This window comes from Homarus americanus, unplaced genomic scaffold (genome assembly GCF_018991925.1).
Source record: "Homarus americanus isolate GMGI-L3 unplaced genomic scaffold, GMGI_Hamer_2.0 scaffold19117, whole genome shotgun sequence".
NCBI lineage: Eukaryota > Metazoa > Arthropoda > Malacostraca > Decapoda > Nephropidae > Homarus > Homarus americanus.
In genome coordinates this window covers 3718683-3734262 of record NW_024754704.1, presented here as the reverse complement: position 1 = coordinate 3734262, position 15580 = coordinate 3718683, and the positions used below count along the sequence as shown (strand labels likewise).

Genomic DNA, 15580 nt, shown 5'->3' with positions numbered 1-15580 from the left:
TATATATATATATATATATATATATATATATATATATATATATATATATATATATATAAGATTGAGTCACTGTGCAATATGTATTTGTTGTGGGGGCACGGTGGGGGGGGCGGCAAACTCAAGGGCCGCCCCGGGCGGCACACACTCTAGCTACGCCACTGCCGCTTGACACTCAGGCTACCTCAGAACAATACACTGATGTATCTGTAGTATATAATACACAATACGGGTATCCTCCTATTTATGATAGGGTTGGATTCCTGAAAACCCATCACTAGGTGAAATATCATAGATTGGGAACATTATTACATGGGGTTCAATGGGTTATGTTCCCAGCCAGTTTAACACCCACAATTATCACCGAAAAAAAAATCTTACACTAATGAGATAAATAAAACAATTAAACAATACTCGCCACATCATTAAGAACACTGCTCACTTCACAGTCACAGAAACAGAGCGAAAGAACTTGTCACAAAAACAGAGCGAACCATGGTAACGCAAAAACAATGATAGTGACCGCCACTGCTCACATGTTGATAGCAAAACACAAAGCACTTTACATTCACAAAAAAAAAGCAAAAATCACTTCACAGTCACCAAAGTAGAGTATAACGTGAACGTTAGTGAAGTCCCCTCACTGTAAGGCAAACAAACAAAAAAACATTGATAAGTATCAACACCGCTACTGACTGATAATCTTTGAATTACACGATGTATGGTGATGCCACATGGCCGCAATTATGTAATTCAATGATTATCGGTCAGTATCAGTGTTGTAACTTATCATCGGTGTTTTCTTTTAAATTACAGTGAGAGGACATCACTAACGTTTACACTGTACTCTGTTTTGGTGACTGAAGAGAATTTTACTATGTTTTTTGTGACTGTAAAGTGCTCAGGACAGACGATGACCATCCTCCATGTGGATTGTTTACATTGAGGTCTTAATATATCACCATCATTAAAGCGGAATATCGTAGATAGGGAGATTGTAGATCTGGAATACCTGTACAGTATAAAGCTTTTAATGCTTTGACTCCTGGAGGTTTGCCTGTGCTGAATAAAATCTAAAGTAAGACAATCAACAGGAAAGGGTTATTGATGCATAACTTCAACTGAATATGTGCTTAATAAATATCAATCTACTGGTATCTAAATATCTATCCGTCTATCTAACCTCCAGAAAAATAACTGAATATCCAAGAGCCGCTGAAGACGATAATCAATTTACTTTTACTTTTCTTTGTTGTGTTTTTGACTGCAGATGGAAGTTGACGCCCAACACTTATCATCATCACCAAGCAGTCAACCAGGTGTGCTGCCAGGCATGATAATTACTTTTTCTTTTTTACTTTTATCCTCTTCACCACTGATCGGCTCGTTAGCTGCTTGGGCGATCAGTCACGTTTCTGTTACGCACTGTTGGCAAGTACTGGGCATGCACTGGCTCCTGAATGTACCTGAACCTGCTCCAGTGCTTGTCAAGACTGGCCTTGAAAGAGCTCACACTCGGTGCCGTCACTACACTCTCTGGCAGATTGTTCCGAGAGTTCACAACTCTCACTCTGAAAAAGGTTACCCCTCACAGTTTTCTGGGCTTGCGGCTTCTTCAACCTTGAGCTGTGACCCCTTGTGGGGTGAGCGTCCGCCAGCTCCAGATCAGGGCACTCGACTGAGTAGTGCCCTTTGAGGTGTTTATACACCTCAATTAGGTCCCCCTTTGCCCGTCTGTAGTATAAGCTAGGCAATTTCAGGCGCTTTAATCTCTCAGGGTAGCTGAGGTGCCGAAGTGCAGGCACCAGTCTGATGGCCCTCCTTTGGACATTTTCAATCAACTGACAGTCCCTAGCATATCTCGGGGACCAGATGGGGTGACAGTACTCCAGGTGGGGAAGCACCTCACTCTTGAAGATCGTTATGAGGGATGGACCATATAGATATCTGAAAGACCTTCTTATAAGACCTGATAATTTAGTTGCCTGATTCCCAGGTACAGGGCCGGATTTACCAACAGGCCAAGTAGGCCATTGGCCTAGGGCCCACCGGTATCTGGGGGCCCACTGAAACTAATTTGTCGCGCAGCGTATAACCTTGTTTCGAGTGTACACCGAGTATTTCATTATATAATATATTCACAACCATAAGGGCCCCTGTACAATAAGTATAGGGACCTTTGGGGGCCCACTGATGAGTTTGGCCTGGGGCCCACAAGTAGGTAAATCCGGCCCTGCCCAGGTACAGCTTCTTACACTTTGTGACATTAAATCTTAGCAGCCATTTCTTTGGCCATTCTTGAAACTCACCGAGATCCTTCTGTAGCTCTTCACTGTCTGCTTGGTTCTTAATTTCTCTAAATAACGTGGCATCATCCGCAAACATTTGTATAGAGGAATGCACAGCATCAGGCATGTCATTTATGAAGCAAATAAACAACAGTGGGCCCAATACATTATCTTGAGTAATTGTGTTAAGCAGGAGCGCCCCGGCATAAAACCGCATTGGCAATCCTTTACAAGGTTGTTTCGTAGTAGATGTTTCATCATGACATCTCTTATAATGCTCTCAAATACTTTACTATGTTGGTCAGGCCCACTGGTCTATAGTTATTCGTGGAGTGACGATCTCCCTTCTTGAAGATAGGACTTGCATAAACCATTTTCCAATCACTCGGGACCCTTTGCTCATCCAGGCATTTACAGAACAGGATCTTCAGGGGCTCAGCAAGCTCGTTGCACAACTTTCTTCGTACTCTGGGATGCACCATGTCAGGGCCGGGACTTTTAAGAACCTTTAGCTTTGACAGTTTATTTCTTATAACCTATTCTGTGAACACAATGTGGGTCAGTGCTGTGTCGAACCGTCTGTCCTCAAGTGCAGGAAGATTGATCACATCCTCTCTTGTGAACACTGAGGAAAAGAAACTGTTCAATGCCTCAGCTTTGTCCTGGTCAGAATCTGCATAATTACCATCTTCAAGCCTCATGTTCGATACTCCTACTCACGTTTATAATTTTGACTTTGCATAGCGATAAAATGCCTTTGGGTTTGACTTGACCTCGCTTGCAACCAGCCTGTGGAACTCCTTTTCAGTCCTTCTACACTCTGACTTGTTTGGTTCCTGGCTATTTCATATATCCTCCTGTCCTGCTCATCGTTTGATCTAACCCACGCCTTGAATGTCTGGGTTTTCTTTTTAACTTTGTCGACTGCCACATGTACCCACCACTGTCTGGTTCAACATTACACGTCAACATCTCGGCACATAATACAGTAACAGCTATACTGTACATTTGTTCTAAAATCAGAGTTGTATAGTAACTAAATAAATTTACTTGAGTACTGTACTCAAGTAACATTTTTTGGGTACTTATTTTTCAAAAAGTACTCAAACTTTTTAGTAATTTTACATTTACTTAAGTATGGTTTTCTAATACTTTTACTCCAATACAAGTGACAAAAAAATCGTTACTCGTTACATGTCCCAACCAAAGAGTTTTAATGTCTGTGGCAAACTAATAATATATTTTTAAAATAATTAATTAATTATTAACTATAGTAAAAAGAGTTGTGTGGGTGAAGGGTATGGTATAGGTGGAGTCGTGAAGGGTATGGTGTGGGTGTGGGGAGACACCACGTGGTCACAAATCTAAAAGACTCGTGAGGTGAGGTGACATCAGGTTAGGTCAGGTCAGGTGGCAGTGGCCATGACAGCGAACTTTCCATTTGATATTCTTGTGTCCATTAGCACCTTGACCACCCACCTCACCTAGCCTACCCTCTTATCCCCTCTCTTCTCCCCCACCTTTCTTACAGAGCTTGGTCTTCCGGTTAAATGTCAGTTGCTCTTTGCATATACCAGTCCCTAAAATTATTTTCAAAGAGGCTGTGATTCTAAAATGGTTTACAAAATTCCCTTTTAGATATAAAGCCTGTATCTATACATAGGTGTGAGACTGAGTGTATTTAGGGCGTGGTTACAGGACAGGAAACAGCGAGTGAGCATTAACGGCACTAAGTCCCATTGGAGCAACGTCACAAGTGGAGTTCCCCAAGGCTCAGTACTTGGACCATTATTATTTATTATACACATAAACGACATAGATATCGGCATAGACAGCAACATAAGTAAATTTGCTGATGACACTAAAATAGGACGTGTTATTAAATCTGACGAGGACTCCGCAAAACTACAGGAAGATCTAAAAAAATTTTCGAATGGTCTGAAAAATGGCAGATGAAATTCAACGTGGACAAATGTAAAGTACTGTACTCAGTATAGGAGATGTAAACAGGGAAACCAGATACCAGATGAGCAACGATGCCATAGAGAAATCCGACTGCAAGAGAGATTTAGGAGTAATGATAAGTAGGAACCTTAAGCAAAGTAAACAATGTGTTTTGCTCGTAACAAGGCTAATAAAGTACTTGGGTTCATACAAAGGAGTGTTAGAGACAAGACTAGCGAGGTCATCCTAAAACTGTATCTTGCGCTTGTGAGACCACACATGGATTACGCAGTTCAGTTCTGGTCACCGTATTACAGAATGGATATAGAATCATTGGAAAGAATTCAGAGGAGAATGATAAGACTAATCCCGGGCATTAGGAACCTTGAGTATAGAGACAGGTTAAAGCATCTTAATTTGCACTCCCTCGAGAGACGTAGAGCGAGGAGCGACATGATAGAGGTGTATAAGTGGAAGTCAGGGCTAAACAAAGGGGACATTACAAAGGTACTCAAACAATCCAACCAGGAGCGAACTTGTAACAATGGTTTTAAATTAGACAAATTTAGATTTAGGCGTGCAATAGGTAAACACTGGTTTGGAAACAGAGTAGTGGATGAATGGAACAAGTTACCAAATATCATCATTAACCTGAATACACTGAATAGCTTCAAACATAGGTTGGATGCTTATATGAGCAATAGGGGTTGGGTGTAAACGGGACTGCCCAGTATGGGCCAATAGGCCCGCTGCAGTTTCCTCCATTCTTAAGTTCTTATGTTCTTAAAATTCTGCTTAAATCACTAAGTACCACCGCCCCCCACCAACACAGCACCCGCCAGATGTCTAGATGTTGCATGGTGTGAAAAATTCAGTGATTCATCAATTAGAATTTAACAGTGACATCATCATAGCCACACCCCAATTAGAGGGACAGTTCACTCAACTGAAGGAGCTTGATAGCTACTTGGCATGTCCTGGGGATTGAATGGAGCTACTGAGTTCTTTCCCAAAATTATGTGACTCTCCTGTTGCCTTAGTAGGGTTGTCAAAGTCCTTCATCCATTGTGTCATGTTGTTTTACACAAACTCTTAATAGGAATAGTACTGTATCAAGACAAATAATGTATTGTGAAATGCATCATAATACAGTACAGTAAAGTAAACCCTTGTTATTCGTGGGGGTTAGGTTCCAAGGAATGGCGTGAATAGGTAAAACTGCGAATAGCAACTTATACTACCTTAGTGGACTACTGTATACCTATACTAAACAACCGACCAGCCGCGGCAACACTCATCCCCCCTTTTAACTTATCTAATAATTCAACTTTCTTTGTCACTAGCACTAACACTAGGCAGCCTTTTAGGGGCCTTTTCACACAGAAACACTAAAGTTTTGAGCACAACACAAGAGATGCTGCATCACAGCCAATGGTTGAGCGCAAACAAAGGAGAGGAGACACTGCAGGCGCATGGGGGTGACTCGTTGCACTGCGGGAGAGGCTCGTAAGATAGCCGCCATCTGCTTACCACGAATTGCAAGCCTGCAAATAACAAGGGTTTACTGTACATAATCAACCACCCCAACCACTACTACTCACTGTTTACTTACAAAACCACCACTAATGTCATCTGTATCACCAGGTAGAGGCAGGAAAAGAAAAAGACTACCAGTATCAAACTGAAGAACAATTGGATGTCAATATGGGTGTCATTGTGGTGAGGGAAATTGAAAGGGTGCTAAAACAATTGAAGAACTGGAAAGCACCAGGTCTAGATGGAATAACTGGATAAATGCTGAAAGCCGAAGCGAATGGTGCACCTCAAGTAATAATATTAAAGCTATTTCAAGAAATATGGAGCACCGAGATTGTGCCGGATGAATGGAAAGAAGGAATCATTATAAAACTGCCCAAGAAATGTGATTTATGAGAGTGGTGAGGGATAACATTAACCTGAATAGTATCGAAGGTTTTCTGTCCAGTTATACTGAACAGGATTCAGGAATCCTTAGACCAAAGGCTAAGAGATGAACAGGCAGGGTTCAGAAAATCAAGAAGCTGCAGTGATCATATACCGGGTATTCGCACTACGTCACATAATACAGCAGAGTGGAATTCAGAAAACCGTTGATAATGGCATTTGTCGATTTTGAGAAAGCTTTCGATAGCATACATGGACCAACAACTGTATGTGGAAAATCTTACGGAACTATAGAATGCCAGAAAAATTCGTTCGTTTGATAGAAGAAATTCACAAGGGTAGCAGATGTTGTGTGAACGTTGATGGCCAACTTTCCCCAGAATTCAATGTCCAGAATGGGGTATTGCAAGGCAATGTTTTGCCTCCATTGCTGTTCGCTGTACTTACTGATTTCGTATTGAGAGAGACAGTGGGTGATAAAAGAGAAGGGATCGAATGGGTCGACAATAAATACCTCGCAGACATTGATTATGCAGACGATGTAGTACTGATCAGCAGATCCATTCAGAATTTGCAAACTATGGTTAGCAGACTAGAGAAAACGGGAAAAGGAGCTGGATAATGATTAATGTTAGAAAAACAGAGGTTATGAAAATAGACCATGAAATTGAGTTTCAGGACAGAATAAGAAGAGGTCATCAAGTTATGGGTATACTGGGCAAAATGTGGAAGTTACATAGACTTACAGTTCATACCAAACTGGGATTCTATACGTCACTGGTAAGACCCGTTTTGGTATATGAAGTGAATCTTGGTATGATAATGACTCTTTATCCAGAAGATCCGAACTTTCAGGAATAAGGCATTGAGAAGAATCTTGAACATAAGATGGCGTGATCGTATTAGAAACGAAACGATAAGAGAAGTCACAAATGTTCCCTATATATATGAATGGCTGATGAAGAATAGATGGAGGTGGCTGGGGCACCTTCTGCATGTGTGTCATGATAGAGTATTGAGAGAGGCTTACATGGATCTGAACTATAAGACGAATATGTAGAGGCCCTTTGCGTCGCACGGCATTGGAGGCGGTAACAGGTATCACCAGCACCATCATCCAAATTATGACAAGGCCTGCTTTTTAATTGATGTGTATTTCCTACAGTACTGATGTCAGCGGGGAGATATATCGCATCAACATGAGCCAACCGCAGCGAGATTCATTTTTCTCTATCCCAGCAAATGAGGTGGCTGGCTGGTATGATGCCATGATTACGTACCATCATCTTCTTTCCAGCCCAAACTATTGCCTTCAGTTCAAGATGGTACCTGGTATGTTTCCTTTTGGTGTAAATGTTTAAAACATATATACAGCACTGCATGTAGTAATAACATTTTGCTCTGTATTAATTTATTTGTTGTAAGTGTTTGGAAATTCTTGATTATGATTGTGTAGGGTTCCAGAACTTGTTATAGAATGATTTACAATGAGCTTTTAAGTACAGCTGACCTGACTGAAGAACATGATTATGTCAATGTAACTAATCATTATGTAATCTTAGCTAGTGGGGGACTTAAAGTCTTGTACAGTATTTAAAATTACATTTATTTGGAAGAAGCTGAATCTTGCCAAGAAACCAAACAGAACTACAGTACTCCATGTAAGGGACATTGCACTTCTGTAGTCCCCATTTAACATGAGTTCATGCAACACAAGTTTCACATTAGCATGGAGAACCAATTAGGGAAACTGTTTCCTTTGCACAAATGTGTTCCTGGTTTAACATGAGGTGCAGCTTGTCATGGCATCATCATGCCAGCCTGCCTTTGATTGTTGACTGCATCACTCTGCCTCTGACTGTTCTATGGGTCACATACATATCATAGTGACTGCCAATTCTCTATTAATTCTTCATTTGTCTTTATTAACCTTCATCATCATAAATGCAAAGTTACCAAAAAATAAAATGAGTGATGCTGATAAGAGACAAAGAAGATCTATATTGTTAGAGATGAAAATGAAAGTTACTGAGTGTTTGAAAAGGGAGAGTGTACAATTTTTGCTGATGCAGGTTATTACAACAGTTATAACTCTTAATGTCACAACATTCTCTTGACGAGGTTATTACTGCACAACAGTTATAACTCTTAATGTCACAACATTCTCTTGACAAGGTTATTACTGCACAACAGTTTCCAACTCTGACTTCCATAACTTGAGGCTGTAACCTCTACTGTAGAAGACCACCATTAAATGTCTAGTGTGTCAGTTCTTGGAGAAGCATTATTTACTTTTAATATGTTTTAGTAAATATGTTTTTAAAAGTTTAATAAATAACTATCAAACAAAGACAGTTGATCAGCTGATGAAAATGTATTTTTTCCCAGACCTCAATATGTAGCAGCACTAGAGGGCACATCATCTGCTAGCACAGCCCAAACTATGCAGTTCCCTCAGGATGCACCCAAATAAATAAAAGAAACAAAATCCATTTAGCTCTTTTGCTCCATGAGTCACCTTGTGTCTGAACAATTGCAGTCCAGGAAGCAGTTGTTCAGATTCAAGGTCAGTTTAGTGTATGGTTTGTGGCTGTGGTCCAGTACCCCAGTGTTGCACACTCTACTGTATCTTTCCGTCCAGCATGCATCCCTCATCCTTTACATGGTTTTCAATGGCTCTTTGGGATTTGCTTTACACAAATTTACACAGCATGGGAATTTTTGGTAACATATCTCTTGCATTAAATAGGGACTACATGTGCTTTGACGTAAAGGTTGTGAACTCTTGGAATAACCTGCCATAGAGTCATGTGATGGCACCAAGTATGAGCTCTTTTAAGTCCAAACTTGACCATCAGTGGCACATGTTCTGGTATAATCAAAAGCCTTACATACAATATTTCTTATACCCTGTACTGTACTATATATTTCTTACCCTCATCTTTTTCACTGAAGCTTAACTCATAGCAAGCTTGAATTTTGTACATAGCTTATTTCATTATATAAATCTGTTAATTTAATCACAGTACAGTACTGTATAATATGGTGTTTAATATTGTGATTATAATATCTTAAGTTAAACCACTGTATCACTAAACATGGTGCCTACATGAACATAAACACACTTCAGGTATAATTTGTTTTTCCATGACCACCAACTCTTTATGAGAACCTTTGAGGGAGATTTAATGTTATTCAGTTGAACTTTTGGTCTCAATTAGGGGCTGGCAGTCTATCCTCCCGAGGGCTGTGGTCTGGTGGGGATTTACGGTAGTTTGTCAATTCTTTAAACCCGTATGTGGTAAATTCATCATATTTAAAAATATATTCAACTCATAATAAGATGGTCTTTATACATTGTGTTGCATGTGTGATCAACTAATAATTTCTGCATTTACAGTACAGTACTTGTAATTTGAAATTCTTGATGTGGGCAGTCTTCTGTTTCTATAAAAAATCAATCTCCTCCTTCAGGTATGATTCTAACTTTTGACAACATGAGGATTGTACATGGACGCACAAGTTATATGTCAGGTTCAGGAGAGAGACATGTTGAAGGCTGCTACATAGACTGGGACGAGGTCAAATCTCGACGAAGGGTCCTGGAGGTACAAAACTCTCCTTAGGAATGGACTGCTCCTACTGTACGAAACCCTTTCACTGGTTGATGATGCGGGTTGCAACAGAAAGAGTAAAACAATTGCCAGACCCCCTTCTACTGGTTCATCTTGGGTACTGGTACAACCACTTGCATTATTCATGGCCAACAAGTTATCATGAGTAACTTATTGTTGTTGATCCTGCAGCTCTATTAATTCAAAAAGTTCAAACCCAATTTTTCATGATGCAACCGGTCACTGTTATTATCTGGTGTGATTTGGATGGTGGAATTGGTGTCATCAGTCAGCGAGGGGGTAAGATTTGTCCAACTGGCAATAGTGTGGAAAGGTTGAAAGAGAGTTGGATTATATTTTTCTGTGACAATTAACTTTTAAACACTAACAGGGACCAATGATGACTATAGCCTTTCACAATTATCCATTTATCAGTATTTATAAAGGTTACTAATTGCTGCAATTTATAATTAATTTGTTATTCTAATACAATAAAAAAATTGTTTCTTTCCCTCCTATTTTTATTAGCTTACACTATTTATGTTTATTGAACCAACCCTCAGCATATTATCTGTACTATCAAGTGGCATCTGCTTTATTTATGTGAGAATTTTTTAACACGAGTGTTCAATGTTGGTGGAGGTAAGTACAAACAGAGCATGGAGGTAACCCATACTGTATGTGAGAAAGTATGAAAAGTTCTCATTTGTTTTTTAGTTTTGAGTGTGGCGGTGAGAATGGTGTAGATAATAATAATAAAAGAAAAAAGACAGACAAAATAATAATAAAAAGCAGATCATAAACAGGAGAGAGAGAGAGATTATATGTTACAAGTACATATTACATGTCCACACAGGCCTGAGAGATAATGTGGGAAAAACAGGAGTACAGTATTAATTAGTGGTGTGGCTGAGAGACCTGTGGAGGAAAGTGAAAATGGTCTGTGATGTTTGCAAGAAAGGTGTTTGTAACAAACATCTCAGAAATATGTAAAGAATGTGGAAGGTGGGTACACAAGAGGTGCAGTGGAGTACCTGTAGATGGGAAACTGTGGGACGTTGCTGACTTTAAGTGTTCTGTATGTGCAGGTAACCTGGTGCCCACAACAAGGCTGGAGAAACTGAACATTGAGGATATGTCCCAGAACTGCATTGATAAGTTCTGTTACCTGGGTGACAAGATCAGTGCCAGTGGGGGTGCTGAAGCCTGCTCAGTTGCAAGAGTCAGAAGTGGCTGGAGGAAGTTTAGAGAGCTACTGCCTTTATTGACAGCAAGAGGACCTTCCCTCCGAATGAAAGGAAGAATATTTGTAGCTGGTGTGAGAAGTGTGATGTATGGCAGTGAAAGATGGGCAGTTAAGGAGGATGATATAAGTAGATTTGGGTGAGCTGAAATGAGAATGTTGAGGTGGATGTGCAATGTGACAGAGCTAAGAGGGCAACTAAGTATTGAGTATTTTTTTATTTTTTTTTTACGGGGATTAGCCCATCCGGGCACAGGTCACTGACCCACATCAGGGCCTGGGGGGCGAAAATGTTGCAACAACTACAATAATAATAATAAAGAAATACAAAAATGAAAAAAGATCAAAGGTGAGAAAAAATATATGTATGTTGTGTTGTCAATAATAAGAGAAACAACTGAGACCCTCCAATTGTGTGTAAATGAGGCAGAAAGTCAGATCAGCAACCTGGGACTTGGTAACAATTTCGTAATGCCATACAGTAGCAGGGCTTACCATAGACAACACATTATGCTTCTAATATCTTCCCAGGCGGTAATACGTCCCTGTTTGGTAGCTGCCTAATACCTGCACAGAGGCAGGTTGTGATAGTTCAGACATGTGGAGAGAATGGATGAGACCAACGGGTCAAGAGGTGCATGAACCTAAATGTGGAGGGGAGAGCCAGGTGGTAGGCCAAGAATGACATGGGGAGAAGTTGTAAAAAATGACATTAGAGTTAGGAACTTAACAAGAGAGACTGCAAGAGGCCGTGCAGCATAGAGAGCTGCCATCAGGTAACCACAGCTAACCTACACAAGTGTGGAAAATGGCCAAAAAACGATGATGATGACACGGTACAAAGAAACATAATTAATTGAGGCCAAATGTGAAAAGGACCTGGGTGTGCATGTTAGCAATGAACTGAAGTTCTCAGACCATTGGGAGGAGAAGGTAACCAAGCAAATAAGCAAGGCAAGGGTTGACTTAATATAAGTCTAAACATCTCGGAGGATATTACTCAGTCAAGTGCTCATACCGAGAACTAGTGGATGCCCACCACACAAGAGATCACTGGCTTGTGAACTCTTGGAATAATCTGCCAGAGTGTTGTGAAGGCATGGAGTGTGAGCTCATTCAAAACCAGACTTGACCAATACTGGAGCAGGTTTAGATACATTCTGAAGCCAGTACCTGCCTACAGTGCATAACTTACGAAACTGACTGCCCAAACGACTAACAGGCTGATAAGTGGTGAAGAGGAGTAAATTAAAGTACTGTACTGTACAAGTAAGTGACTCTTGCATTAAATGGATCTGTCTGTCTGTTCCCATTATAGGGATGGGGACGGCTTTCAGCAATGGCCCCCTTTGCTTACAAAAAATAAATAAGTGGATGGAAATGATATATATCTCATTTTTCAAGTCTTGCACACCCCACCATTTACAGAAACTTATAGTACAGTACTATATGTACACCATTGTCTGTTTCTGTTAGTTTTGGGTCTTTCTGTCTGAAATTTTCTCGCTCTGTTTATTTTCCTGTCTTGTTATTTGTCTATCAGTCTGTCATTCTATTTCTCTCTTAGTATATTTTTCTGTCAGACTATCTGTGTGTATCTGTCTGTCTGTCTCTCTTCTTGCTTATCTAATTGTCGATCCATCTCTGCCTCTCTTCCTAAGTAAAAGCAAAATACTGCTTGTAAGTTGGAGAAATGCTGGATTACATTACTATAAATACCGGGTAGTTGGAGGTCTAAATACTTTACAGGGTTTAACGAAAATGCCTGGTGTTTGGAGTTAAATAATACTGGAGTTAAGTCATCATTGATTGTGTTAGGGTAAGTACCTTGTTTATATCAAATTATCGATTGATCTTAAAATCAGAAATTAAGCAAAGTGGAATTAAGGCAACAATTCCTGATAGGTTTAAAGAAAATACCATTTCAAGGCAAAATTTCTTATCTTACCTCAAATCTGTGTTAAGGTAGGCACCAAACTAAACCCCTACTTTACCTTACCTTAATTCCCAGTTAAGGTAGATACAAACCGGGTTCATGTTGGTAGCCACAGGGAGAAATAAGGCGAGAATGATAGACAACTTGGATATAAATCTTAAATACTTTAGTTTACGTCAAAATAGAAAGAGAAAATGAGACTTAATAAGGCCCTAACTTTAATATACAGTATTTTACTTTTACTTTTATTCTCCTAACCACTGATCGGCTTGTTAGCCGCTTGGGTGATTGGTCACGTCTCTGTTACACACTGTTGGCAAGTAGAAACATAAGAATGGAGGAAACTGCAGCGGGCCTATTGGCCCATACTGGTGTCATGGTCACGTTGACTGCTGATCTATTTAACTAATGATTCTTATTAAACTCCACGCCCGCAAAACATGAGTGAGTTAGAGACCCCTGAGAAGACGTGTTTTTTCTCCATAGAAGCTACACTTGTGTTCCCTCCCAGAGTTCCGCCTTTGTGAAGACAGTTGTCAATGCGTGGTTTATTCCACTTTCTCCTGGGAAGCTCAATCTTGAATTAGTCTGTGGAAATCAACTCAAGTAATTCGCCAGACCTTTGTCAACTGAGGGTCATCTTTGAATGAGTAACAGTTAGTTTGTTTGTAATTATTGTCATTGCGGGAGTAGCGATCACTGGCAACTCAGGGGTATATATACCCTAAGACGAGCCAAGTACTTTTAGACTAACATAACTAATATTTAACATTTAACATTTAACATTTAACATTGAACTAACATCTTAGCCAAAAAAAAAAAAAAAAAAAAAAAAATGTGACTACCCTCCCAGCTACACAAGGACCTGGGCGGGCTCACTAACTCAAAAAAAAAAATAAATAAAAAATAAAAAAATAATAATATTAATAATAATAATGTGATTACCCTCCCAGCTATATCAGCCAGGAAGAAGTAATTGAACCACCTCCTGCCTCAATATACACATTTCTACATAAAACATTACTAGAGGAATAAAGATGAGAGTGACCAACCAGCTCCACTAAGAACCTGGCAGGCCTCTCCATACAGTGTACCTTTAGACTAACACAACTAACACTTAACTAACACCTCAAAAAAAAAAAATAAAAAAAAATGTGACTACCCTCCCAGTTACACAAGGACCTGGGCGGGCTCACTAACTCCAACAATAATAAAAATAATAATAATAAGCAGCATTATATAAATAAACCAATATTAATACAAAGGTCTGACGACCCAAGGGAGCAGAACAAAGACAAAACACCAATAAGAAAGATGAAGCGATCTGGTTGAGCCCAGATTCTTTCTACTCCAACTGTATTTCAGTTTCACCACTTTTCCTTCAACTCCTAATAATCTTCTTTCACCTCTTAACTAAAGACTTCGTATCGTATCGTAGGGAGAGTGCTCCTTGACGCTGCTTCCATGTTTCTCCAGGTATGTTTTGTGTAGCCATTCAGTTAATTCAGTCAATTGTAGTGAATATCAGTGTTCACCAGTGTTCATGATTTAACAGTTGAATTGTCATTCACCCAGTGTAGAAGTAATATAACGTAAATACGTCTGTCGTCTAGACAAGAGAGTTGTTTGTGTTGTCACGTTCCTTGACGCTGCTTCCATGTTTCTCCAGATCCCATTGTGATTCTTGAATCGCTCAACCATTCAACAACGGCCTCGGATGTAGTAGATGACCAACAGGGATCATATACGAAACGATGGCACCGATGCGGCCTGATTAATGCGCCCCACGGCTTCGTTGGGCCAGACCCGCCATGTGTCTGGCTACCCCACAATAACAACAGTCGTGAGCCCCAGTGCTCTACCCTGGGTTACTCCTTGGAAGTGTATGTCCACAGAGAGTGTTGTAACATGTATGTTAGGGATAATTAGATGGAAATAATTGTCCCATGTTGGGTAGTGGACCCTGTATATGTTAGTGTCAGTATTAACGTATATGTGGAGTAAAATAATCTACCATGAGTGCCATGTAATGTAACACCAATAATGTTGTGAGTAAGAGTAAGAATGTAGGAACTGAGTCGGCAATAAGCCCAGGAGGTGAGCCTGGTAGTTATATGTTTATTACAATATCTTTCCCCATTGATTGCATATTAATAAACTTGTTTTTAGAGTACTTTAGGCGTATTCCTTTCTCCCACAGTATTTTACCTTTATTTCCATCCAAGTGACTTGATACCAGAATTACCATACCCATGTGCCTAAACCTTCGACCATGCTACCAAAAGAATGTCCATGCTACCAAAAGAATAGGTGACGGAACTGAGTAAGAGTAAGACTAAGAGAAGTAAGTGAGATGAGGGTGGTGTAAATAGCTAGAGAGGGAACCCGCGCCCTCACACTGGGCAGTCCCATTTACACCCAACCCCCATTGCTCATATCCACCCAACCTGTGTTTGAAGCTATCCAGCGTATTCGAGTTAATGATGATATTTGGTAACTTGTTCCATTCATCCACTACTCTGTTTCCAAACCAGTGTTTACCTATTGCACGCCTAAATCTAAATTTGTCTAATTTAAAACCATTGTTACAAGTTCGCTCCTGGTTGGATAGTTTGAGTATCTTTGTAATGTCCCC

The 15580-nt window shown here is 40.0% G+C and overlaps 1 protein-coding gene across 3 annotated transcripts in view; it reads left to right on the top strand.

The window, feature by feature from the left end:
* Nucleotides 1-10277, top strand: part of LOC121855918 (gamma-butyrobetaine dioxygenase-like) — a 34664-nt gene extending 24387 nt beyond the window's left edge. The window contains exons 8-10 of one of the 3 annotated variants that reach the window (XR_006086863.1): nt 7318-7484; nt 8541-8718; nt 9627-9744. Coding sequence is in view for 2 of the 3 variants with exons in the window: in XM_042351113.1 (XP_042207047.1) it covers nt 7318-7484; nt 9627-9778 (319 nt within the window). In the remaining variant the exon portion in view is untranslated. Of the gene's footprint in view, nt 1-7317; nt 7485-8540; nt 8719-9626 lie in introns of all 3 variants that reach the window. The other 2 variants (XM_042351113.1, XM_042351114.1) reach the window with 2 other exon arrangements.
* The last annotated feature ends 5303 nt before the right edge of the window (nt 10278-15580 follow it).